Source organism: Salmo trutta, chromosome 12 (assembly GCF_901001165.1).
Source record: "Salmo trutta chromosome 12, fSalTru1.1, whole genome shotgun sequence".
Classification (NCBI taxonomy): domain Eukaryota; kingdom Metazoa; phylum Chordata; class Actinopteri; order Salmoniformes; family Salmonidae; genus Salmo; species Salmo trutta.
This window is the reverse complement of record NC_042968.1, coordinates 43,488,768-43,514,975: the sequence shown is the minus strand read 5'-3', so window position 1 is coordinate 43,514,975 and position 26,208 is coordinate 43,488,768. Positions and strand designations below refer to the sequence as shown.

The 26,208-nt window shown below is 43.8% G+C and overlaps 2 protein-coding genes across 2 annotated transcripts; both read right to left on the bottom strand.

Moving 5' to 3' along the window:
• Positions 1-375: 375 nt before the first annotated feature.
• LOC115203592 (gamma-aminobutyric acid receptor-associated protein-like 2) lies at positions 376-13,565 on the bottom strand. Its single transcript, XM_029768388.1, has 4 exons — positions 13,268-13,565; positions 11,945-12,000; positions 4,328-4,500; positions 376-967 (listed from the first exon to the last, which is right to left on the bottom strand). Exons 1-4 carry the CDS (start codon positions 13,299-13,301, stop codon positions 877-879), a joined length of 354 nt encoding a protein of 117 aa, XP_029624248.1. The 5' UTR covers positions 13,302-13,565; the 3' UTR covers positions 376-876.
• A 3,852-nt stretch (positions 13,566-17,417) lies between these two features.
• LOC115202547 (NAD(P)H dehydrogenase [quinone] 1-like) lies at positions 17,418-25,893 on the bottom strand (the record flags this gene model as incomplete). The annotated part of the gene is made up of 5 exons (XM_029766671.1): positions 17,418-18,388; positions 18,737-18,838; positions 23,471-23,584; positions 25,427-25,557; positions 25,665-25,893. Coding segments are annotated over 5 exons (882 nt in total), but the record flags the coding sequence as incomplete, so codon positions are not given.
• Positions 25,894-26,208: the final 315 nt, after the last annotated feature.

Genomic DNA, 26,208 nt, shown 5'->3' with positions numbered 1-26,208 from the left:
ATGAACTGGTATAATGCTGTAATAACAGTCTGTTACTTATGAACTGGTATAATGCTGTAATAACAGTCTGTTACTTTATGAACTGGTATAATGCTGTAATAACAGTCTGTTACTTTATGAACTGGTATAATGCTGTAATAACAGTCTGTTACTTTATGAACTGGTATAATGCTGTAATAACAGTCTGTGTTACTTTATGAACTGGTATAATGCTGTAATAACAGTTTGTGTTATTTTTCATTGAACCTTTATTTAACTTGTTTAACCTGTTTAATAACAGTCTGTGTTACTTTAGGGCTGGATCAAAACATTCAAACAGTTGTTCTCCAGGACCAAAGTGGAAGAATCCTGGTGTTGGTCAATAAAAACACAAGGATCATTCACATTTTTTATTGGTTAGGTCATCCAGCTACCTTACCGTTCAAATAGTTAAAATTATTTGAAATATAAATCTTCAAGGATAAAAGCCAAACTAAAAGTGAAACTTCAAAACAAACAAAAATATTATTTCACGAATGAAAAAAAAACCCTGAAAAGCACCTAAACTAAAGTAAAGCACAAAACATCAAACAAAACAGTCATTCCAATTTGTATCACTATACATAACATCAAAATAATAATAAGAAACATATTCTTAAATGAATGTGTACAGCATTGATACAACATGTGCAGGAATAGATTAGACAGACTGGTGACACTCATCATCATGGTGGTTCTCACTCAACTGATCACTCTCTTCATCTATTTATTTCACTTCATTTTCTCTGGGGTTTCCCAGGGCTTCTCCCAGGGGTGGGGTGTGAGTTAGGGTGGTGGGTGGTGGCCAGGTGTTGTATTCTGTCGTAAGTAAGGCGTATGATGATGACGATGGTGGGTCTAGACACCGAAGGTGTTCTCTCCGCTGTACGCCACGTATAAAAAGCCATCCTCGTCCTTCTCCTTCTCGTACAGCTGTCCCATGGTGATGCTGCAACGGGAGTCACAACAAACACAGAGAGAAGGAGGAAATGGGAGAAGTAAACAGACTGCGGCCCAAATGCCAACCTATTCCCTATACATGGCTCCCATAGGGCTCTGGTCAAATGTAGTGCACTATGTAGGGAGTAGGGTGCCGTTTGGGACACACCCAACATACTACTCAAGTGAACAGAGGGGATGGAATGTAGCAGTAGGTCTAAATGCTGCGTAGTGTTTAGTCACCATCAACAGAATGAAGCGATGTATCTGAAATACCAGTAGAATGACTGGTATCATCTACAGGCTGTTTGGTAATGTCTGTTCATTGTTTACTGCTGTTGTGTTGATACGACACTAATAAAGCTTTAGGCAGAGATTCAATTCATAGAGCAGCGGGCTGTTGGACAGCTGACAATGTGGCTTTTAAAAAGGCATTTTACCCAACGTTTGCTGAGATCGCATTGATGGCTCAGTCTGAATAAACCTTTAAAGGATGCTAGAACGTGGATCTAACATGGACCAGATTGAATATCGGCCTTCATTTACAGCGCATTCAGAAAGTATTCAGACCCCTTGACTTTTTCCACATTTTGTTACGTTACAGACTTATTCTAAAATGGACTAAATAAAATAAAAACACACTCATCAATCTACACACAATACCCCATAACGCCACCAAGTAAAAACAGGTTTTTAGAAATGTATGAAAACGTATTTACATAAGTATTCAGATCCTTTGCTATGAGACTCCAAATTGAGCTCAGGTGCATCCTGTTTACCTTGATCATCCTTGATATGTTTCTACAACTTCATTGGAGACCAACTGTGGTACATTCAATTGATTGGACATAATTTGTAAAGGCACACACCTGTCTATATAAGGTCCCACAGTTGACAGTGCATGTCAGAGCAAAAACCAAGCCATGAGGTCAAAGGAATTGTCCATAGAGCTCCGAGACAGGATTGTATCGAGGCACAGATCTGAGGAAGGGTACCAAAAAACGTCTGCAGCATTGACGGTCCCCAAGAACACAGAGGCATTCTTAAATGGAAGAAGTTTGGAACCACCAAGACACCTAGAACTGGCTGCCCGGCCAAACTGAACAATTGGGGGAGAAGGGCTTTGGTCAGGGAGGTGACCAAGAACCCGATGGTCACTGACAGAGCTTTAGAGTTCCTCTGTGGAGATGGGAGAACCTTCCAGAAGGACAACCATCTCTGCAGCACTCCACCAATCAGACCTTTATGGTAGGGTGGCCAGACGGAAGCCACTCCTCAATAAAAACACACATGCCAGCCCGCTTGGAGTTTGACAAAAGGCACTTAAAGACTCTCAGACCATGAGAAAAATGATTGTCTGGTCTGATGAAACCAAGATTTGGCCTGAATGCCAAGCATCATGTCTGGAGGAAACCTGGCACCATCCCTACGGTGTAGAATGGTGGTGGCAGCAACATGCCGTGGGGATGTTTTTCAGAAGCAAGGACTGGGAGACTGACTAGTCAGAATTGAGGCAAAGTACAGAGAGATCCTTGATGAAAACCTTCTCCAGAGCACTCTGGACCTGACTGGGCTGAAGGTTCACCTTCCAACAGGACAACAACCCTAAGCACACAGTCAACACAAAGCAGGAGTGGCTTCGGGACAAGTCTCTGAATGTCCTTGAGTGGCCCAGCCAGAGCCCGGACATGAACCTAATCTAACATCTCTGGAGGGACCTGAAAATAGCTGTGCAGCAACGCTCCCCATCCAACCTGACAGAGCTTGAGAGGATCTGCAGAGAAGAATGGGAGAAACTCCCCAAATACAGGTGTGCCAAGTTTGTAGTGTCATACCCAAGAAAACTCGATGCTGTAATCGCTGCCAAAGGTGCTTCAACAAGTACTGAGTAAAGGGTCTGAATACTTATCTCAAATACTTCTTTTTGATAAATTAGCGAAAATTTCTAACAAAACCTCTTAGTTTGTCATTATGGGATATTGTGTGTAGCTTGATTGTCACGTCCTGACCAGTAAAAGGGGTTATTTGTTATTATTGTTTGGTCAGGACGTGGCAGGGGGTGTTTGTTTTATGTGGTTTAGGGTGTGTTTGAGTATGTGTTTATGTAGAGGGGTGTTTGATTTATTAGCCCGGGGTTTTTTGGTTTAGTTCTATGTTGTATAGCTCTATGTCTGTTCTAGGGTGTTTAATTCTATGTTTAGGTATTCGGGATTGGGGCCTTCAATTGAAGGCAGCTGTTTATCGTTGCCTCTGATTGAAGGTCCTATAATTAGGAGTATGTTTGTTTTGGGAATTGTGGGAGGTTGTTCTTTGTACTGCTGTGTGAGCATACAAGACTGTTCGTTCGTTTATTAGTTGTGTTCACAATAAAAGTTAAGATGAGCACTCAACCAGCTGCGCCTTGGTCCATTCACTACGACGACTGTTACATTGACGAGGAAAAAAAACTATTTTATCTATTTTGGAATAAGGCTGTAAAAGTGTAGAAAAGTCAAGGGGTCTGAATACTTTTCCGAATGCACTGTATTTGTGTATAACTAAAGCTAAAGGATATCCTGTGGGAGCAGCGAACCAGTTGTAACCCAGCAGCCTCTAGTATCCGTGGGTTCAGACCAGGACCTGGATGCTGTGTCTTATTGAGGAAGAGACAAAGGGCATTGAGGTCAAACTATGAACCCATGAAGAGTGGGGTTCAAATTCCTGTACCAACATTGTTGCCATTGGTACCAGAATAAATCCCTTTAGAGCAGCTGGTGTGTGAGCTTGTCTTTATCTATAACTCACGTCCCAGGTTAACCCACCAGCTTGTCTTTATCTATAACTCACGTCCCAGGTTAACCCACCAGCTTGTCTATATCTATAACTCACGTCCCAGGTTAACCCACCAGCTTGTCTATATCTATAACTCACGTCCCAGATTAACCCACCAGCTTGTCTTTATCAATAACTCAGGTCCCAGGTTAACCCACCAGCTTGTCTTTATCTATAACTCACGTCCCAGGTTAACCCACCAGCTTGTCTTTATCTATAACTCACGTCCCAGGTTAACCCACCAGCTTGTCTTTATCTATAACTCACGTCCCAGGTTAACCCACCAGCTTGTCTTTATCTATAACTCACGTCCCAGGTTAACCCACCAGCCTGTCTATATTTATAACTCATGTCCCTGGTTAACCCACCAGCTTGTCTATATTTATAACTCATGTCCCTGGTTAACCTGGTTAAACCAAGCCTCTAGTATATTTGCCCTGTGTGGTCAGTGTCTGACAACATCAGTGGCTAAAAGCAGTGTTTTATCTATTTAACTTGGGGAAATATTGTTTCTAAAGTGCCATTTCAGATTGTTCCACTGAGTGCTTAGAGTTCCGACCTGGACTGAGGCACGGTCTTATCAACGAAGAGGAAGATGGCCTTCTCCGACGGCAGCTGGATGCGTTTCCTGATGATCCACATGAACTGGGCCACCGTGATGTCAGAGGGCACCAAATACTTCCTCTTGTCGATGTCCACAATCTGAGACCCAGACACCTTCTCCACAATCACCTACAAACAGACAACACAGAGTCATGTCATATTGGATGTTTATAGTGTTTACATAAATTCCCCTCCTGGAACAATAAAGATTTACTGAACTGAAAAATATGACAGCGTAGGGATGTGCATCTTTCCCAATCAAGACGATTCAATACACATCTAGATACAGGGATTCCAACACCATAGAGGAACCATATGTATTTAGATACAGGGACTCCAACACCATAGAGGAACCATATGTATCTAGATACAGGGGCTCCAACACCATAGAGGAACCATATGTATCTAGATACAGGGGCTCCAACACCATAGAGGAACCATATGTATCTAGATACAGGGGCTCCAACACCATAGAGGAACCATATGTATCTAGATACAGGGGCTCCAACACCATAGATGAACCATGTATCTAGATACAGGGGCTCCAACACCATAGAGGAACCATACGTTTTAGTTTGAAACGATTCGGTGCGATTTGGTTCGGCTGATTATAATTTGTTGCATAAAAACACATTCATTTTCCATTCTGAATTAAAAATCTGCTGCTTATGGTGCAGCGGTCTAAGGCACTGCATCTCAGTGCAAGAGACGAATACTACAGTCCCTGGTTCGAATCCAGGCTGAATCACATCCGGCTGTGATTGGGAGTTCCATAGGGCGGTGCACAAATGATGTATGTACTATGTAGGCACCTAATCTGAGCCATAAGGGAGACTAGGCATCTACCACTATCAGATTAGGGGGGGGCATTGTAGCCTGATTTGTCTCCCTACTTTAGTCCTGAAATCACCATCACCCACTAATTAACTTTCCATGTTTTGCTGATTAATTTTTCAACAGCAGATAGATAACAATAACCTAGCAAATGACATAGGTTGTCCCTCAACTAATAAAGCCTACTATCCAGCCAGGTCCCCCGTGATACAAGTCAGTATTTGACGTCTATCCATGTCTGAGGACGTCAGGAGATGACGTGGAAACCAGCCACTAGGGGGGGCAACGGTGAGCGCTGTCACCTTCAAGAAGGCTTTGGTTTTGCTAAGGGTGTTGTGGACGGGGCATACCTTAAGCATCTACCTCTGGTTCTAAAGGTTGCATGTTCAAATCCAGCGATAGAAAGTTGTTTTAACTTTTTGTTTTAAGCCTATCCAAAACCTTAATGCCTAACCTTAAGAATTTCTGAGTTAATGTCTAAACTTAACCTTAGAACGATAGCGCAGTAACAAAACACCTTGAAATTGTACGTTTCAGAAACATGGATGAATGTCTAATTCTGACATGAGACTGTGAGAGTTTGTTGATAATATTACGGAAGCCATTTTAGCATTTTAAATGCTGAAAGTACCACGCAGATGTGCAAGATCCGGAACAGGCCGTCTGCCTTCGCATTGGTCAGCGTGTGAAACGGGGCACAGTGCACAGCTTGACCAGGCTACTGATGTTCGGGATATGCAAAATGACTTGTAGATCAATGACTGTCAACGCAGTTACAGTCACTTCAGAAAGTATTCGCTCCCCTTGACTTTTTCCAAAATGTGTTTTCTTACATCCTGAAGTTAAAATCAAGATGTTGTCACTGGCCTACACACAATACCCCATCATGTCAAAGTGGAATTATGTTTATCGAAATGTATTTAAAAAAATTAAAGCTGAAATGGCTTGAGTCAATAAGTATTCAACCCCTTTACTGTCCAGCCTAAATAAGTTCAGGAGGAACAATGTGCTTAACAATTCACATAATAAGTTCATTGTGTGCAATAATAGTGTTTAACATGATTTTTGAATGACTATCTCATCTCTGTATCCCACCCTCTGCCCCCAGCTGTGCTCTGGACACCATATGTGAACTGATTGCCCCCCATCTATCTTCAGAGCTCATGCTGCTAGGTGACCTAAACTGGGACATGCTTAACACCCCGGCCATCCTACAATCTAAGCTTGATGCCTTCAATCTCACACAAATTATCAATGAACCTACCAGGTACCATCCCAAAGCCGTAAACACGGGCACCCTCATAGATATCATCCTAACTAACTTGCCCTCTAAATACACCTCTGCTGTTTTCAACCAAGATCTCAGTGATCACTGCCTCATTGCCTGCATCCGTAATGGGTCAGCGGTCAAACGACCTCCACTCATCACTGTCAAACGCTCCCTGAAACACTTCAGCGAGCAAGCTTTTCTAATCGACCTGGCCCGGGTATCCTGGAAGGATATTGACCTCATCCCGTCAGTAGAGGATGCCTGTTTTTTTTTTTAAATGCCTTCCTCTCCATCTTAAATACGCATTCAAGAAATGTAGAACCTGGAACAGATATAGCCCTTGGTTATCTCCAGACCTGACTGCCCTTAACCAACACAAAAACATCCTGTGGCGTTCTGCATTAGCATCGAACAGCCCCCGTGATATGCAACTTTTCAGGCAAGTTAGAAACCAATATACACAGGCAGTTAGAAAAGCCAAGGCTAGCTTTTTCAAGCAGAAATTTGCTTCCTGCAACACAAACTCAAAAAAGTTCTGGGACACTGTAAAGTCCATGGAGAATAAGAACACCTCCTCCCAGCTGACCACTGCACTGAGGATAGGAAACTCTGTCACCACCGATAAATCCACTATAATTGAGAATTTCAATAAGCATTTTTCTACGGCTAGCTATGCTTTCCACCTGGCTACCCATACCGCAGTCAACAGCACTGCACCCCCCACAGCTACTCTCCCAAGCCTTCCCCATTTCTCCTTCTCCCAAATCCAGTCAGCTGATGTTCTGAAAGAGCTGCAAAATCTGGACCCATACAAATCAGCTGGGCTAGACAATCTGGACCCTTTCTTTCTAAAATTATCTGCCGAAATTGTTGCAACCCCTATTACTAGCATGTGCAACCTCTCTTTCGTGTCGTCTGAGATTCCCAAAGATTGGAAAGCAGCTGCAGTCATCCCCCTCTTCAAAGGGGGAGACACTCTAGACCCAAACTGCTACAGACCTATATCTATCCTACCCTGCCTTTCTAAGGTCTTCGCAAGCCAAGTCAACAAACAGATTACCGACCATTTCGAATCCCACCGCACCTTCTCCGCTATGCAATCTGGTTTCAGAGCTGGTCATGGGTGCACCTCAGCCACGCTCAAGGTCCTACACGATATCGTAACCGCCATCGATAAGAAACAATACTGTGCTGCCATATTCATTGACCTGGCCAAGGCTTTCGACTCTGTCAATCACCACATCCTCATCGGCAGACTCAGTAGCCTTGGTTTCTCAAATGATTGCCTCGCCTGGGTCTCCAACTACTTCTCTGATAGAGTTCAATATGTCAAATCGGATGGCCTGTTGTCCGGGCCTCTGGCAGTCTCTATGGGGGTGCCACAGGGTTCAATTCTTGGGCCAACTCTTTTCTCTGTATACATCAATGATGTCGCTCTTGCTGCTGGTGAGTCTCTGATCCACCTCTATGCATACCATTCTGTATACTTCTGGCCCTTCTTTGGACACTGTGTTAACAACCCTCCAGACGAGCTTCAATGCCATACAACTCTCCTTCCGTGGCCTCCAACTGCTCTTAAATACAAGTAAAACTAAATGCATGCTCTTCAACTGATCGCTGCCCACACCTGCCCGCCCGTCCAGCATCACTACTCCGGACGGTTCTGACTTAGAATATGTGGACAACTACAAATACCTAGGTGTCTGGTTAGACTAAACTCTCCTTCCAGACTCACATCAAACATCTCCAATCCAAAGTTAAATATACAATTGGCTTCCTATTTCGCAACAAAGCATCCTTCACTCATGCTGCCAAACATACCCTCGTAAAACTGACCATCTTACCGATCCTCGACTTCGGCGATGTCATTTACAAAATAGCCTCCAATACCCTACTCAATAAACTGGATGCAGTCTATCACAGTGCCATCCGTTTTGTCACCAAAGCCCCATATACTACCCACCACTGCGACCTGTACGCTCTCGTTGGCTGGCCCTCACTTCATACTCGTCGCCAAACCCACTGGCTCCAGGTCATCTACAAGACCCTGCTAGGTAAAGTCCCCCCATATCTCAGCTCACTGGTCACCATAGCAGCACCCACCTGTAGCACGCGCTCCAGCAGGTATATCTCTCTGGTCACCCCCAAAGCCAATTCCTCCTTTGGCCGTCTCTCCTTCCAGTTCTCTGCTGCCAATGACTGGAACGAACTACAAAAATCTCTGAAACTGGAAACACTTATCTCCCTCACTAGCTTTAAGCACCAGCTGTCAGAGCAGCTCACAGATCACTGCACCTGTACATAGCCCATCTATAATTTAGCCTAAACAACTACCTCTTCCCCTACTGTATTTATTTATTTTGCTCCTTTGCACCCCATTAGTTCTATTTTGCACTTTCATCCACTACAAATCTACCATTCCAGTGTTTTACTTGCTATATTGTATTTACTTCGCCACCATGGCCTTTGCCTTTACCTCCCTTATCTCACCTCATTTGCTCACATTGTATATAGACTTATTTTTCTACTGTATTGTTGACTGTATGTTTGTTTTACTCCATGTGTAACTCTGTGTTGTTGTATGTGTCGAACTGCTTTGCGTTATCTTGGCCAGGTCGCAATTGTAAATGAGAACTTGTTCTCAACTTGCCTACCTGGTTAAATAATGGTGAAATAAAAATAAATAAAAACATACAATTATCTGTAAGGCCCCTCAGTCGGGCAGTGAATATCAAACACAGATTCAACTACAAAGACCAGGGATGTTTTCCAATACCTAGCAAAGAAGGGCACCTATTGGTAGATGGCTGTAAAAAATTTTTTTTTTTAATAATCAGACATTGAATATCCCTTTGAGCATGGTGAAGTTATTAATAACACGTTGGATGGTGTATAAATACACCCCATCACTACAAAGTTACAGGCGTCCTTCCAAACGCAGTTGCTGGAGAGGAAATAAACTGCCCAGGGATTTCAACACGAGGCCAATAGGGACATTAAAACCATTAGAGTTTAATGGCTGTGATAGGAGAAAACTGAGGATGGATCAACAACATTGCAGTTACTCCACAATAATAACCTAATTAACAGAATGAAAAGAAGGAAGCCTGTACAGAATAAAAATATTCCAAAACATGCATCCTGTTTGCAACAAGGCACTAAACTAATACTGCAAAAACTGTGCCAAAGCAATTAACATTTTTGTCCTGAATACAAATTGTTATGTTTGGAGCAAATCCAATACAACACATTACTGAGAACCACTCTCCATATTTTCAAGCATAGTGGTGGCTGCATCATGTTTGCTTGTCATCTTTAAGGACTAGGGAGTTATTCAGGATAAAAAGAAATGGAATGGCACTAAGCACAGGCAAAATCCTAGAGGAAAACCTGGTTCAGTCTGCTTTCCACCAGACACTGGGAGATGAATTCACCTTTCAGCAGGACAATAACCTAAAATACAAGGCCAAATCTACACTGGGGTTGCTTACCAGGAAGAGAGTGAATGTGAGAAGCCGAGTTACAGTTTTGACTAAATCTTCTTGAATATCTATGGCAAAAAATGGTTGTCTAGCGATGATCAACAACCAATTTGACAGAGCTTGAAGAAGGTTTACATTAGCTTTCAGATCTTCACTGAGCTGTCAAGGGTGATGGTCACCATGTTATCCCTGTAGCTCAGTTGGTAGAGCATGGTGTTTGCAACGCCAGGGTTGTGGGTTAAATTCCCACGGGGGGCCAGCACAGAAAAAAACAATGTATGAAATTGAATGAAATGTATGCATTCACTACTGTAAGTCGCGCTGGATAAGAGCGTCTGCTAAAATGACTAAAATGTAAATGTAAATGTAAGAATTTTGAAAGAATAATGGGCAAATATTGAAAATTCAAGTGTGCAAAGCTCTCAGAGACTTACCCAGAAAGACACACAGCTGTAGTCACTGCCAAACGTGATTCCAACATGTATTGAATCAGGGGTGTGAATACTGTACTTACGGGGAAAAAAACTATTCATCCATTTTAGAGAAAGGCTGTAACGTAACAAAATGTGTAAAAAGTCAAGGGGTCTGAATACTTTCCGAATGCACTGTATGTCTTTATTTCCTTTAAATTAGAAAAAATAATAAACATGTTTTCACTTTGTCATTATGGGGTACGGTGTGTAGATGGGTGAGATTTAAAAAAAAAAAAAAAAAAAATCCATTTTGAATTCAAGCTGTAACAACAAAATGTGGAATAAGTCAAGGGGTATGAATACTTTCTAAAGGCTCTGTACATGCAATTTGACACGAATGATGAGCTGCATTTTCAGAAGTTAGAAAGAATATAATATGATGCAAAAAAAAGAAGAAAAGTGAACCGGCAATTCCTAATGTTTTCTGACTGATGCATGCTATGCTACATTTCTGACTGATGCATGCTATGCTACATTTCTGACTGATGCATGCTATGCTACATTTCTGACTGATGCATGCTATGCTACATTTCTGACTGATGCATGCTATGCTACATTTCTGACTGATGCATGCTATGCTACATTTCTGACTGATGCATGCTATGCTACATTTCTGACTGATGCGTGCTATGCTACATTTCTGACTGATGCATGCTATGCTACATTTCTGACTGATGCATGCTATGCTACATTTCTGACTGATGCATGCTATGCTACATTTCTGACTGATGCGTGCTATGCTACATTTCTGACTGATGCGTGCTATGCTACATTTCTGACTGATGCGTGCTATGCTACATTTCTGACTGATGCATGCTATGCTACATTTCTGACTGATGCATGCTATGCTACATTTCTGACTGATGCGTGCTATGCTACATTTCTGACTGATGCGTGCTATGCTACATTTCTGACTGATGCATGCTATGCTACATTTCTGACTGATGCATGCTATGCTACATTTCTGACTGATGCATGCTATGCTACATTTCTGACTGATGCGTGCTATGCTACATTTGGATCGCTTTGGGGTCCACTTGCATCTTAAACATTTGAATTGGGGACCGATGTGCATCGTGAATCGTTACAGCCTGATGAGACAGGCATATAAATTCAATGTTATAACGATGCGTGAACCACTTTATAAAGTTATTTTACCAAAAGATCCCGCTGTACCTAATATCATGAATAACCATTAGACGTAGGAGTTACCATAGCAGGGCTCAGGGCTAAATGGACATTCCTTCCGTCCCTACAGAATTAGGTAAATCAATTTTGGGTTTTTTTGCAACTTACTTGGAATAATATGCCTCTAGGGCAATTCAGACTGATTGAAGAGCATTTTACTGAAGAATGTACTTAGTTTCTATTATAGTGTTATGTATACATGTTTTGCATTTCATATTGATGTGTTTATTTTCATCTGTAAAAGAGACGTTGGTCTCAGCATGACTCCCTGTTCAAATAAAGGTACAACAATACATCCACACCCAGTGAAAACCCGTCTCACTCACCGGGACCCTATCTGGGTACTTGCTGCGTATTTTGGCCGACTCTATACACCGATGTTCTGTTGAGAAGAAGAGATGGATTGAGAGATGTTAAGAATGGCCCACTCTATACACCGATATTCTGTTGAAAAACAGAGACGGATTGAGAGATGTTGTGAAGGGTGTTACACTGTCATCAGTACAGTAGTACAACATGTTTCAAATCCTCCTAGCTACAGGGAGGACAGGCGTTTTGCTCCAGCCTTTACTCTAAACCAGCTGATTCAGCTAATCAAGAACCTTAAGAGCAGCTTAGATTAGTAGAACAGGCCGGTGGGTTGCCCCCCTGCCCTACTCAGTTCACCAAAGAGCAAGCTGTGTCCCAAATGCTCCACTATTCCCTGTGTAGTGCACGACTTTTATCCAATGCTCTGGTTAAAAGTAGTGCACAATATAGGGAATAGGGTTCCATTTGGAACACACACTCTTGGGTGGCTGTGACAGGAGGATCAACATTTGACGAGAGGTCACATGACGTTGCCTGACCGAGATCCACAGGCATCAGCAGCAGCTGTTGGACACCAGATGCACTCTGGGTAATCACTGGCAAAAGCTGCCAATTCACTGGGATAAATACGTCAATATCTCCTCTAGGCTCTTCTCTATGTGTCAATCTAACACATAAGTCATTACAGGTGTGGCCTATATCCAAAATATGTAATCAAACGGAAAAGAAAACTCTGGAATAATATTTTTAGGAGACTTTTGTTAAAATATATACATCGTTTTTGCTATGTTATGTAAGCATATTTCAGCCATATAACGTTGTAATGTTATCACAATAATAACCTAATGTTCAGGGGACATGACATGCGTCAGGAGCAAAGAAAGATTGAGACAACATTTGTCCAACTGTTTGTTAGAACGAATAGGCCTAGTCCTATTTGATATGATCTATTTACTTTCAATATCACTATCATATCAGTTGTCATGTCAATAGGAACGACATGTCCCGACGAGGGGATTCCAAATGAAAACGCATAAGCACATTTAGCCAATTAAACAACCAATCCGCATGCAATATTTGACTAATGTCTTTTGAACAAGACATTAAGTGACGTCGACATACAATTTCGATTAACTTCGTGATGTTATTTTGTAACCAAAGGACTTAACAACATCTGAGCGGCTAGGCCACCACAGTCAGCCAATGTTAGTGCAGAAAAGTAGCCAATTATAATCAGCAATTGCCATTTAAAAAAAAAGAAGAACGCAGAGTAGATACATATGTGCTCCTATTTTGACAATTTTGTTATTTGCCTGTTATGAAACAAGTAACCCTCTTACCCAGGGAATGATCCTCTTTGAACATCCATTTCATGGTGGCTGATTCCGGGAGAGTTTGCTCGACGCGCAGTAAAATCGTAGAGGGTTGGTGAGAAATCAGACCGTGAAAACAACTAAAAAGTGATTGCTATTGCTGTATCCTAAAAGTCCAAAACAATGTAAAAATGTTGACCAAGCGCGTCAACAATGGAAGCAAAACAAGTCTCAGTCGGCCTCGGCGCTGCCCCGGCGATGACGTCACTATGGGACTGAACCGTCGTATCGCGGGGAAGGAGGCTGATCCGAATGGGTGCGGTTCAGAGACACACATGCTGCGCAGAATATCAGATCACTTTACAACGCCTCGGTGTTTTAACGTCCAATCACCGATCCACACGATAAAGACGTAGCTAACAGTCTGCTACAACCTGAGCCGGCCTGTGCAGAGTTTGTATCTCTGGAACATATCTAGGATCTCAGTCTACTTTCGTTCCTTTTTTTTTTTTTTAAACGGTACTTGCTGTTCTGGATCATTCCAATTCGACGTTACCCCTTTGAATTTACATTTTAAATTGTTAATGTTAGCTAAGGGTTCTGGTTAAGTTTAGGGTAAGGGTTAGGATTTAGGGTATTGACGTCCCAAATATCCCGGATAGCACTATCTTTTTAAAAACATGACAGTCTGGTCTAGTTTATGACAGATGCCTGAGTTGATGAGCAAGTGATTTGTCCTAGAAACACCATTAAATCTCCATAAATCCTTTCTATTTCCTCCCCCTTTTCATGGCATTGATTCACATAGGAATATCATAGATATGTTGTTTGGGTGGAATCCCACTAGAGAATTACATATGGAATCATACACAGAGTGATTGAAATAGGATTCCAGTGGACACACTCGTATTCTGGGCCTTTAAAGTAGGCTTCAGTAACAGCACATGGAGTTTCCTTTATTCAGCCAATCTCCATCAGCAACAGAGCATCTGTAGCTGGACGTTTAGAAACAGTTTCATCCCTGCTCTGATTGGACTGTTATTGTCATGTGAAGGTCATAACACAGCTCTATTATTTGTCACTAATTGTTTTATTAGAAGTGTGTACGATAGTATTGGTTGTATAACATATACAGATATTGAGATATCAGCAGTGCTTCAGTACATAGTGATACAGAATGAGGAAAATACAACACACCACAGTCATCTATTATTATTATTATAATACAGTACCTTTACAGTATAGTGTGTGTAGTTGACTTGCCAACCGCTGTAACAATTGCTGTCACCAAGTTTTCCAGGAATCCAGGTTTAATTTCCTACTTATTCCATCCTGATTCCCAGAATCTTCCAACTGGGATTTCTGGAAAACTTCAAGCATTTTATGGAAAATGTCCAGATTTTTGCCCTTTGACATAATCCAAACTGTTTTCTGGTGAACTAGCCTGATCATGCGATAGCTCACCATTCTGTTTCATCTGAAGGAAGCCCTGAGATCAGGTTGGGTCTACGAGGTTATCAAAACTGTGTATGCACCACAGGAGGTTGGTGACACCTTAATTGGGGAGGATGGGCTCGTGGTAATGACTGGAGCAGAATCAGTGGAATGGTACCAAATACATTAAACACGTGGTTTCCATGGTTTCCAGGTGTTTGGTGCCGTTCCATTTGCTCCGTTCCGGTCATTATTATGAGCAGCAGTCTCCTGTGATATGTACGTGTTCATGTCAAATGGCAACCCCATTATCAACCAATCAGGAGTTCTGGGAAAAGTTACTAGAATTTTACAACCCTAGTTTTGTTGATGTCAAACAGTTTCCCCTTTATTATCCTCAGCCTTCAGCTGGTTATCAGAGGGAGGGGTTATCAGCCTTCAGCTGGTTATCAGAGGGAGGGGTTATCAGCCTTCAGCTGGTTATCAGAGGGAGGGGTTATCAGCCTTCAGCTGGTTACCAGGGAGGAGGGGTGATCAGCCTTCAGCTGGTTATCAGAGGGAGGGGTTATCAGCCTTCAGCTGGTTACCAGGGAGGAGGGGTTATCAGCCTTCAGCTGGTTATCAGAGGGAGGGGTTATCAGCCTTCAGCTGGTTATCAGAGGGAGGGGTTACCAGCCTTCAGCTGGTTACCAGGGAGGAGGGGTGATCAGCCTTCAGCTGGTTATCAGAGGGAGGGGTTATCAGCCTTCAGCTGGTTATCAGAGGGAGGGGTTATCAGCCTTCAGCTGGTTATCAGTGAGGAGGGGTTATCAGCCTTCAGCTGGTTATCAGAGGGAGGGGTTACCAGCCTTCAGCTGGTTACCAGGGAGGAGGGTTATCATCCTTCAGCTGGTTATCAGAGGGAGGGGTTATCAGCCTTCAGCTGGTTATCAGTGAGGAGGGGTTATCAGCCTTCAGCTGGTTATCAGTGAGGAGGGGTTATCAGCCTTCAGCTGGTTATCAGAGGGAGGGGTTATCAGCCTTCAGCTGGTTATCAGAGGGAGGGGTTATCAGCCTTCAGCTGGTTATCAGAGGGAGGGGTTACCAGCCTTCAGCTGGTTACCAGGGAGGAGGGGTTATCAGCCTTCAGCTGGTTAGCAGAGGGAGGGGTTATCAGCCTTCAGCTGGTTATCAGAGGGAGGGGTTATCAGCCTTCAGCTGGTTATCAGAGGGAGGGGTTATCAGCCTTCAGCTGGTTATCAGAGGGAGGGGTTATCAGCCTTCAGCTGGTTATCAGTGAGGAGGGGTTATCAGCCTTCAGCTGGTTATCAGTGAGGAGGGGTTATCAGCCTTCAGCTGGTTATCAGAGAGAGGGGTTATCAGCCTTCAGCTGGTTATCAGAGAGAGGGGCTATCAGCCTTCAACTGGTTGCCAGGGGGAGGGGTTATCAGCCTTTAGCTGGTTATCAGGGAGAGGGGTTATCAGCCTTTAGCTGGTTGTTAGGAGGAGGGTTTATCAGCCTTTAGCTGGTTATCAGGGAGAGGGGTTATCAGCCTTTAGCTGGTTGTCAGGGAGAGGGGTTATCAGCCTTTAGCTGGTTGTCAGGGAGGAGGGGTTATCAGCCTTTAGCTGGTTATCAGGGAGAGGGGTTATCAGTCTTTAGCTGGTTGTCAGGGAGAGGGGTTATCAGCCTTTAGCTGGTTGTCAGGGAGAGGGGTTATCAGCCTTCAGCTGGTTGTCAGGGAGGAGGGGTTATCAGCCTTTAGCTGGTTGTTAGGAGGAGGGGTTTATCAGCCTTCAGCTGGTTGTCAGGGAGGAGGGGGTTATCAGCCTTTAGCTGGTTGTTAGGAGGAGGGGTTTATTTGGTTATTAGGATCCCCATTAGTTTTTGCAGAAGCAGCAGCGACTCTTCCTGGGGTCCACAAGATACACAAAACATGACAAGTAACAAAACACTGATACACAAAGAAAGTTACACAAATGTAAACAATATTCAAACAATGCAACCAAAAAAATTATACAAACAATACAACTAAAAACTGATGTTTATGTGTATGTGTATATTTAAACAATGCAACCAAAAAATTATACAAACAACTAAAAACAAATGTTTGTGTGTCCTTCCATGAGTTCTTAATCCATTTTTTAAAGGGGAGTTCCATGCAATCATGGCTCTGTATAAACCGTTTATTGCCTTGAATTAGTTTTTTGGACTTGGGGACTGTGAAGAGACCCCTGGTGGCATGTCTTGTGGGGTATGTATGGGTGTCTCTGCTGAGTGTTATTTCATTATGCAAACAATCTGGAATTTTCATTACAGTAATATTTATCATTAAAACAAATAGAAGAGAAGCAGTTCATCTCTTGTCAACCCTCAACCAGGAAAGACTGGTATGCATGTTGTTGATGTTAGTGTACGTGTAGTTAAGGGCAAGGCGTGCTGCTCTGTTTTGAGCCAGCTGTACACTCTTAGAAAATAGGGCTCCAAAACCGTTCTTCAACTGTCCACATAGGAGAACCCTTTTTGGTTGTAGGTGAAAACCATTTTTTGGTTCCAGGTAGAACCATTTTGTGAAAAGGTTCTTATTGGAACCAAAAGGGTTCTACCTGGAACCAACAAGCGTTCTTCAAAGGGTTCTCCTATGGTTCTAAATGGTTTTAGGTTCTAGATAGCACCTTTTTTTCAAAGAGAGTAGCTTTGCTAGATCTTTCTTTGCTGCACCTGACCGTATTACGGGACAGTAATCAACATGAGACAAGACCAGAGTCTGAACAACTAGTGCAGTTTATTGATGTTTCAAAAACGCAGAACATTTTTATAACAGATATACCTTTCCCCATCTTCACAACAACTCTGTCAATTTGACTTGACCATAATAACTGACCATCCAATGTTATACTAAAGCAATAAGGCACGATGGGGATGTGGTTTATGGCCAATTTACGACGGCTAAGGGCTGTTCTTAAGCACGACGCAATGCGGAGTTCCTGTATACAGCCTTTAGCCGTGGTATACTGGCCATTTACCACAAACCCCCGAGGTACCTTATTGCTATTATAAACTGGTTACCAACGTAAATAGAGGAGTCCAAATAAATGTTTTGTCATACCCGTGGTATACGGTCTGATATACCACGGCTGTCAGCCAATCAGCATTCAGGGCTCGAAGCACCCAGTTTATAAGTAGAAATGTAGCTTCCTCAACTTGCTCAATGGTCACACCCTTTATACACAACTCCAGCTGAGGTTTAGGTCTTAAAAATGAATAATAAAAACAATCACCTGATACTAATGTGTAGAGTGTTGAACCATCTACATAGTCATTCTAGCTTTGTGTAAGACTAGTGGCAAATCATTTATAAAAATAGAGAAGAGTAACGGCCCAAGGCAACTCTGGGTTCTATTGGATAAATAATTCTCTGAGGGTTATCAGCCTTCAGCCTTCAGCTGGTTGTCAGGGGGGAGGGGTTTCCCCAGGTGGTGTCCGGTGGTGATGCCGTGGGGGCGGGTGCGCTGCTCCTCCCTGACCTCCGGCCGCAGCATGAAGCCCCCGGGGAAGGTCAGGTCAAACAGCTCGCAGGGGGCAAAGGTCAGGGGTCGCTCGACCAGCAGGGTCTTCAGCCTGGCCCTCCAGCCATCCAGCATGGCTGTCCGATTCGCGGGGGGGCTGTGTCCCGGACACCAGAACACCTGGGGGGCTAGCACCTGGAACCCACAGAAGTGAAGCACGCCGTTCTGGAAGGATGGAGGGACGTGGCGGAGAGAAGAGAGGAGTGAGGAGCCTGGGCCAAATACATATAGCAAATACTTGAACTGCGCTTGGTTTAGTTTGCACAATATGCTACAATGGAACCAATGGATTAGACCGAAAAAATGCAAACCCAAAACTAAATGAAACACATTTGAAATACAAGTATTTGGAGGTAACCTTCCAGCATCAAAATGTTTGAGGAAACTCATTTTGAGACACACATGTATCCCCAAAGCCACTTGATTGCCTTCTAAATCCATGAGAAGCAAATACAGTGAAATATTATTTTGCGTCACATCTTAACTCTTTCCCCCGGCTGTCTTCCTGGTTACCTGTAGGGGCCACAGTGTGACATTAATGTCTCCGTTGAGGCCGTCAGGGCGGTACATAGTCTGCATAGATCCAGTGGTGAACGACAACATGGCTTTCTTGTCCTGCAAAATGACAAACAGTATGAAGTGTAACTCCAACAAACACAGGCCTTATTCATTCCACCAAAAACACAACTTACCCTTAACCTAGAAGCAATATAGCCTGAACTGAATGAGAGCAGTGTGTCATTTCATACGGTAGATATTATGTAGGGTGTCCAAACAAAAACACATCTTTTGACCAATGGGTAAAATAGTATATTAATTGTGTAGGTACTGCTCAAACAAAACCAATGGTCCAAACCTCATGTCTCTATCATAATTTGTTCAAAATGTGATGTTTTTTTACTCATGTAGGATGGCCAAAATCAGCGTGATTAAATCAATGGAGGGCAGAGAAAAAAAAGTGGTGAAAAATCAGGAAAATAGAATTGCGTCAGCTAGACTGGACGCTGTTAGAGAATAGCATTACGTCAGCTAGACTGGACGCTGTTAGAGAATAGCATTACGTCAGCTAGACTGGACGCTGTTAGAGAATAGCATTACGTCAGCTTACTGGACGCTGTTAGAGAATAGCATTACGTCAGCTAGACTGGACGCTGTTAGAGAATAGCATTACGTCAGCTTACTGGACGCTGTTAGAGAATAGCATTACGTCAGCTAGACTGGACGCCGTTAGAGAATAGCATTATGTCAGCTAGACTGGACGCAGTTAGAGAATAGCATTACGTCAGCTAGACTGGACGCAGTTAGAGAATAGCATTACGTCAGCTAGACTGGACGCTGTTAGAGAATAGCATTACGTCAGCTTACTGGACGCTGTTAGAGAATAGCATTACGTCAGCTAGACTGGACGCAGTTAGAGAATAGCATTACGTCAGCTTACTGGACACTGTTAGAGAACAGCATTACGTCAGCTAGACTGGACGCTGTTAGAGAATAGCATTACGTCAGCTAGACTGGACGCCGTTAGAGAATAGCATTACGTCAGCTAGACTGAACGCAGTTAGAGAATAGCATTACGTCAGCTAGACTGGACGCAGTTAGAGAACAGCATTACGTCAGCTAGACTGGACGCTGTTAGAGAATAGCATTACGTCAGCTAGACTGGACGCTGTTAGAGAATAGCATTACGTCAGCTAGACTGGACACTGTTAGAGAACAGCATTACGTCAGCTAGACTGGACGCTGTTAGAGAATAGCATTACGTCAGCTAGACTGGACGCTGTTAGAGAATAGCATTACGTCAGCTTACTGGACGCTGTTAGAGAATAGCATTACGTCAGCTAGACTGGACGCTGTTAGAGAATAGCATTACGTCAGCTTACTGGACGCTGTTAGAGAATAGCATTACGTCAGCTAGACTGGACGCCGTTAGAGAATAGCATTATGTCAGCTAGACTGGACGCAGTTAGAGAATAGCATTACGTCAGCTAGACTGGACGCAGTTAGAGAATAGCATTACGTCAGCTAGACTGGACGCTGTTAGAGAATAGCATTACGTCAGCTTACTGGACGCTGTTAGAGAATAGCATTACGTCAGCTAGACTGGACGCAGTTAGAGAATAGCATTACGTCAGCTTACTGGACACTGTTAGAGAACAGCATTACGTCAGCTAGACTGGACGCTGTTAGAGAATAGCATTACGTCAGCTAGACTGGACGCCGTTAGAGAATAGCATTACGTCAGCTAGACTGAACGCAGTTAGAGAATAGCATTACGTCAGCTAGACTGGACGCAGTTAGAGAACAGCATTACGTCAGCTAGACTGGACGCTGTTAGAGAATAGCATTACGTCAGCTAGACTGGACGCTGTTAGAGAATAGCATTACGTCAGCTAGACTGGACACTGTTAGAGAACAGCATTACGTCAGCTAGACTGGACGCTGTTAGAGAATAGCATTACGTTAGCTAGACTGGACTCCGTTAGAGAATAGCATTACGTCAGCTAGACTGGACGCCGTTAGAGAATAGCATTACGTCAGCTAGACTGGACGCTGTTAGAGAATAGCATTACGTCAGCTAGACTGGACGCTGTTAGAGAATAGCATTACGTCAGCTAGACTGGACGCTGTTAGAGAATAGCATTACGTCAGCTAGACTGGACGCAGTTAGAGAACAGCATTACGTCAGCTAGACTGGACGCTGTTAGAGAATAGCATTACGTCAGCTAGACTGGACGCTGTTAGAGAATAGCATTACGTCAGCTAGACTGGACACTGTTAGAGAACAGCATTACGTCAGCTAGACTGGACGCTGTTAGAGAATAGCATTACGTTAGCTAGACTGGACGCCGTTAGAGAATAGCATTACGTCAGCTAGACTGGACGCCGTTAGAGAATAGCATTACGTCAGCTAGACTGGACGCTGTTAGAGAATAGCATTACGTCAGCTAGACTGGACGCTGTTAGAGAATAGCATTACGTCAGCTAGACTGGACGCAGTTAGAGAACAGCATTACGTCAGCTAGACTGGACGCTGTTAGAGAATAGCATTACGTCAGCTAGACTGGACGCCGTTAGAGAATAGCATTACGTCAGCTAGACTGGACGCCGTTAGAGAATAGCATTACGTCAGCTAGACTGGACGCAGTTAGAGAACAGCATTACGTCAGCTAGACTGGACGCTGTTAGAGAATAGCATTACGTCAGCTAGACTGGACGCAGTTAGAGAACAGCATTACGTCAGCTAGACTGGACGCAGTTAGAGAACAGCATTACGTCAGCTAGACTGGACACTGTTAGAGAATAGCATTACGTCAGCTAGACTGGACGCTGTTAGAGAATAGCATTACGTCAGCTAGACTGGATGCTGTTAGAGAATAGCATTACGTCAGCTAGACTGGACGCTGTTAGAGAATTAAGTCTAACTGAAAGACTCAGCATTTAACTTGTCATCTTTCTTCTCCAATCCGGAGGACATAAAATTAATATAGAGGTTCAATAGATATCAATTTTGAGACATGACATGTAGTATTTTTATATTTTAGTATACCCTTTTCACATTAATGCAAAATTCCTGTTAGTTTTTGACGATTTGTCACAAAATTCAATATTATCTCTGTGAAATGTCAACGGAGCCACAAGCTTTTTAATTTTCAAAGCCTTTTACATTTAATTTAGTTTGTGTCCATTTGGCTTCTTGTGATCCGCGGAAACAACTTTGCCACAACATGTAAAATACTCAAACGTCACTGCGAGAAACCGGCACCGCTCGGTCAACAGAGCTCTGTGCTTATTATCGGATGTACTAGGTTACGAAATCAGACTTTTTTTTAAAAATATAAATGTTAATCAATGCTTGACTTGGGATGAAAGAAGTGCAGCAGCTGTCTTTTTCCATTAGACTATATTTACCGAAATTTACAAATGACGTTATGCTAAAGAGACCTCTGATTATTCACTGTGAAGGGTTTATTCACTTTTTCCATGACTTCTCCATGACTTAACCACCTTTCATGGCTACTATTTAGACTACATGAAAAAGTAAGCATTATTGACACTGGAAGGCTTCTGTGTCTGATCCCATAGGCCTACCATCTCCTGTCGTTGTGCCTTTTATCAAGGCACTTAACTCCCCACAAAGTAGGATCTGCACTAGTCACATGTCATCTAGAGAGCCCCTGGGTGTCCATCATGCAGGCTTCTGATCCAGCCCTGAAACACCCAAGTCTACTTATGAAGGCCCTATTGAGCAGCTGTTATTTTCGCAACACTTTCCCTGGCTGTCACTGTTCTTGCTGAACAACAAAAAATGTCCTCTATGTCATCACAATTTTGAGATAATTCAACAAAACAATTGTGGTAAATTGATCCAATTTTTTGAAATGTTGAAAAAGTTGTAGATATATTCCAATGAAGTTAGATCTCTATTTGTTTATATATATATAAATACATAGGAAAGCCTTAAATAATCCACTTGATTAGAGAGAACAATGTTGATAATTGTTTTGTAAAGTACTAAAGTAATAACATGGTGGTTGAGTGTGTTGGGGGCTAGTTACCCCTTTATGGTTATGACTGCGTTTCTACCTGTCATTTAGACAATGACTAGCCCAGTTAGCGCTAGTTTATGCTAACTAGCTAGCTAGCAACTTCACTAGCAGTAAATACTAGCCAGCTAGCTAGTTAGCATAAACTGCTAGGAGTTCTAGCTAGCAAACTTACTACCAGATTGTCTGAGGTAAAATACATAAACAAAGATAACGTAACTTAATTTCAGTTGTAAATGTTTCCACTAGTGACTGATAGCGTTACAGTTAATGCACCTTTATAGACTTATAGCTATTTTACACAGCATTTTATGTCATATAGCCAGCTATCTATGTTTTTAACAGAGAGCTTTTCAATTGGCATCTCTACCCTTGTTTTCAGTCACAAGTGGGGACTGGATTAGGTGGGAGCATTGCATTTACATCAAATCCTCCTGATTCGGCCCATTACTGTCGTGTGGCTCAGTTGGTAGAGCATGGTGTTTGCAACGCCAGGGTTGTGGGTTCGATTCCCACAGGGGACCAGTATGGAGAAAAAAATGTATGAAATGTATGCATTCACTACTGTAAGTCGCTCTGGATAAGAGCGTCTGCTAAATGACTAAAATGTAAATGTAACTCTTCCTGCTCATTGTCAATGGGTATGACACTAACACAGGCTACTGGAACTAGAGACATGAACAGAAGGGGCAAAAGGTCAAACCTTGAATATTCCATTGCTGTACATCTTCTGCAGCGAGAAGGCAAAGCCTTGACTCAGGACTCTGTCTATCCAGCCCTTCATGATGGCTGGAACGCTGAACCAGTACATAGGGAACTGATGGGGAGAGAGAGATGGTTGACACTTCATCTACACCAATCCAATGATTTTTAAACTATGATGGGGAGTGTAGGCTTAAATACTTTGGGGAGAAAGGTAGAGAATTTAAACTCAGCAAGGCACAGTCAAAGACAGAAAGAGAGGTGGGGGGAGGGGAGTGAGACAAAAAGAGAGAGGGGGGGGAAGAGAGGGAGAGAGACAAAGAGAGAGAGAGAGAGGGGGGAAGAGAGGGAGAGAGAGAGAGAGAGAGAGAGAGGGGGGAAGAGAGAGAGAGAGAGAGAGAGAGAGAGAGAGAGGGGGGAAGAGAGAGAGAAGAGAGAGAGAGAGGGGGGGAATCTTCTCCTTTCCCCCTTCTGATAACCAGGTGGCGAATCGCATCTCTGCATGTCTGGCAGACATATCAGTGTGGATGACGGCTCACCACCTCAAGCTGAACCTCGGCAAGACGGAGCTGCTCTTCCTCCCGGGGAAGGACTGCCCGTTCCATGATCTCGCCATCACGGTTGACAACTCCATTGTGTCCTCCTCCCAGAGTGCTAAGAACCTTGGCGTGACCCTGGACAACACCCTGTCGTTCTCCACTAACATCAAGGCGGTGACCCGATCCTGTAGGTTCATGCTCTACAACATTCGCAGAGTACGACCCTGCCTCACACAGGAAGCGGCGCAGGTCCTAATCCAGGCACTTGTCATCTCCCGTCTGGATTACTGCAACTCGCTGTTGGCTGGGCTCCCTGCCTGTGCCATTAAACCCCTACAACTCATCCAGAACGCCGCAGCCCGTCTGGTGTTCAACCTTCCCAAGTTCTCTCACGTCACCCCGCTCCTCCGCTCTCTCCACTGGCTTCCAGTTGAAGCTCGCATCCGCTACAAGACCATGGTGCTTGCCTACGGAGCTGTGAGGGGAACGGCACCTCCATACCTTCAGGCTCTGATCAGGCCCTACACCCAAACAAGGGCACTGCGTTCATCCACCGCTGGCCTGCTGGCCCCCCTACCTCTGAGGAAGCACAGTTCCCGCTCAGCCCAGTCCAAACTGTTCGCTGCTCTGGCACCCCAATGGTGGAACAAGCTCCCTCACGACGCCAGGACAGCGGAGTCAATCACCACCTTCCGGAGACACCTGAAACCCCACCTCTTTAAGGCATACCTGGATAGGATAAAGTAATCTTCTACACCCCACCCCCCCCCTTAAAAGATTTAGATGCACTATTGTAAAGTGGTTGTTCCACTGGATATCATAAGGTGAATGCACCAATTTGTAAGTCGCTTTGGATAAGAGCGTCTGCTAAATGACTTAAATGTAATGTAAATGTAGAAGAGAGAGAGAGGAGGGAAGAGAGAGAGAAGAGAGGAGAGGGGTAAGAGAGAGAGAAGAGAGGAGGGGGAGACAAGAGGGGAGACAGAGGAAGAGAGAGAGAAGAGAGAGAGGGGAAAGAGAGGGAGAAAGAGAGAGAGAAGAAGAGAGTGGGAAGAGAGAGGAAGAAGAGAGAGAGAGGGGGGGAAGAGGAGAGGGGGGGAAGAGAGAGAGAAGAGAGAGAGTGGGAAGAGAGAGAGAAGAGAGGGGGAGGGGGGAAAGAGAGGGGGGGGAAGAGAGAGAGAAGAGAGAGAGAGGGGGGAAGAGAGAGAGAAGAGAGGGGGAAGAATGAGAGAGAGGGGGAAGAAAGGGAAGAGAGAGGGGGGGAGGAGAGGGAAGAGAGAGGGGGAAGAAAGGGAAGAGAGAGGGGGAAGAAAGGGAAGAGAGAGGGGAAAGAGAAAGAGGGGAGAGAGAGGGGAAAGAGAGAGAGGGTAGAGAGAGAGGGGGAAGAAAGAGAGGGGGGAGAGTGTTTGGCCTCTGACCTGGAAGATGACGAGCTCCGCCGCCTCCACTTTCCGCTGCTCAGCTATGATGTCATCACTGAGTCGACCCTCCTTCCAGGCTTGCATGGTCTCCTCTCCGTACTTGAAGTGCTCCGGGTTCTTCACCTCACCTGACAAAGGGACAGAACAGCAGCAACGTCAAGCGTGTGTGTAGTTTGTTGGCACGTGTGTTGGCGTGTGTGAGCATGTGTGTGTGTGTTGGCATGTGTGTATGTACCTGTGATATCCTCCATTGTGGCGGAGGCTTTGAAGTTCATGGCGTAAAGGTCAGACACAACAACCTCGTATCCCTGCTGTCTGAGGGCTTCCACGGCAACATCCTTCACTGCCGAGTTAAAGGACCCCCCACTCTGATGGGCGTACACAATCAGCACTGTCTTCTGAGCTGGTACACACACGCAAGAACACACACACACACAGGGTGTATGATAAGGTGGTGGATGTATCAGTCATAATTGCTTCCCTAAAACAATACTACACATCAAGTTACATTTCATTATGAATGTGTTATTATCTGGTTTTTACTCACTCTTAGTTAAAAAGGGTACCAAAAGGGTTCTGTGGCTGTCGTCATAGGAGAACCCTTTTGGAACCAAAAAGGGTTCTACCTGGAACCAAAAGGGTTCTACCTGGAACCCAAAAGGAGTTTTTCAAAAGGCTTCTCCTATGGGAGCTACCGAAAATAAACCTTTTGGTTCTAGATAGCACCTTTTTTCCTAAGAACGTGTGTCATTACTGTATTATTACTGTGTCTACATTCC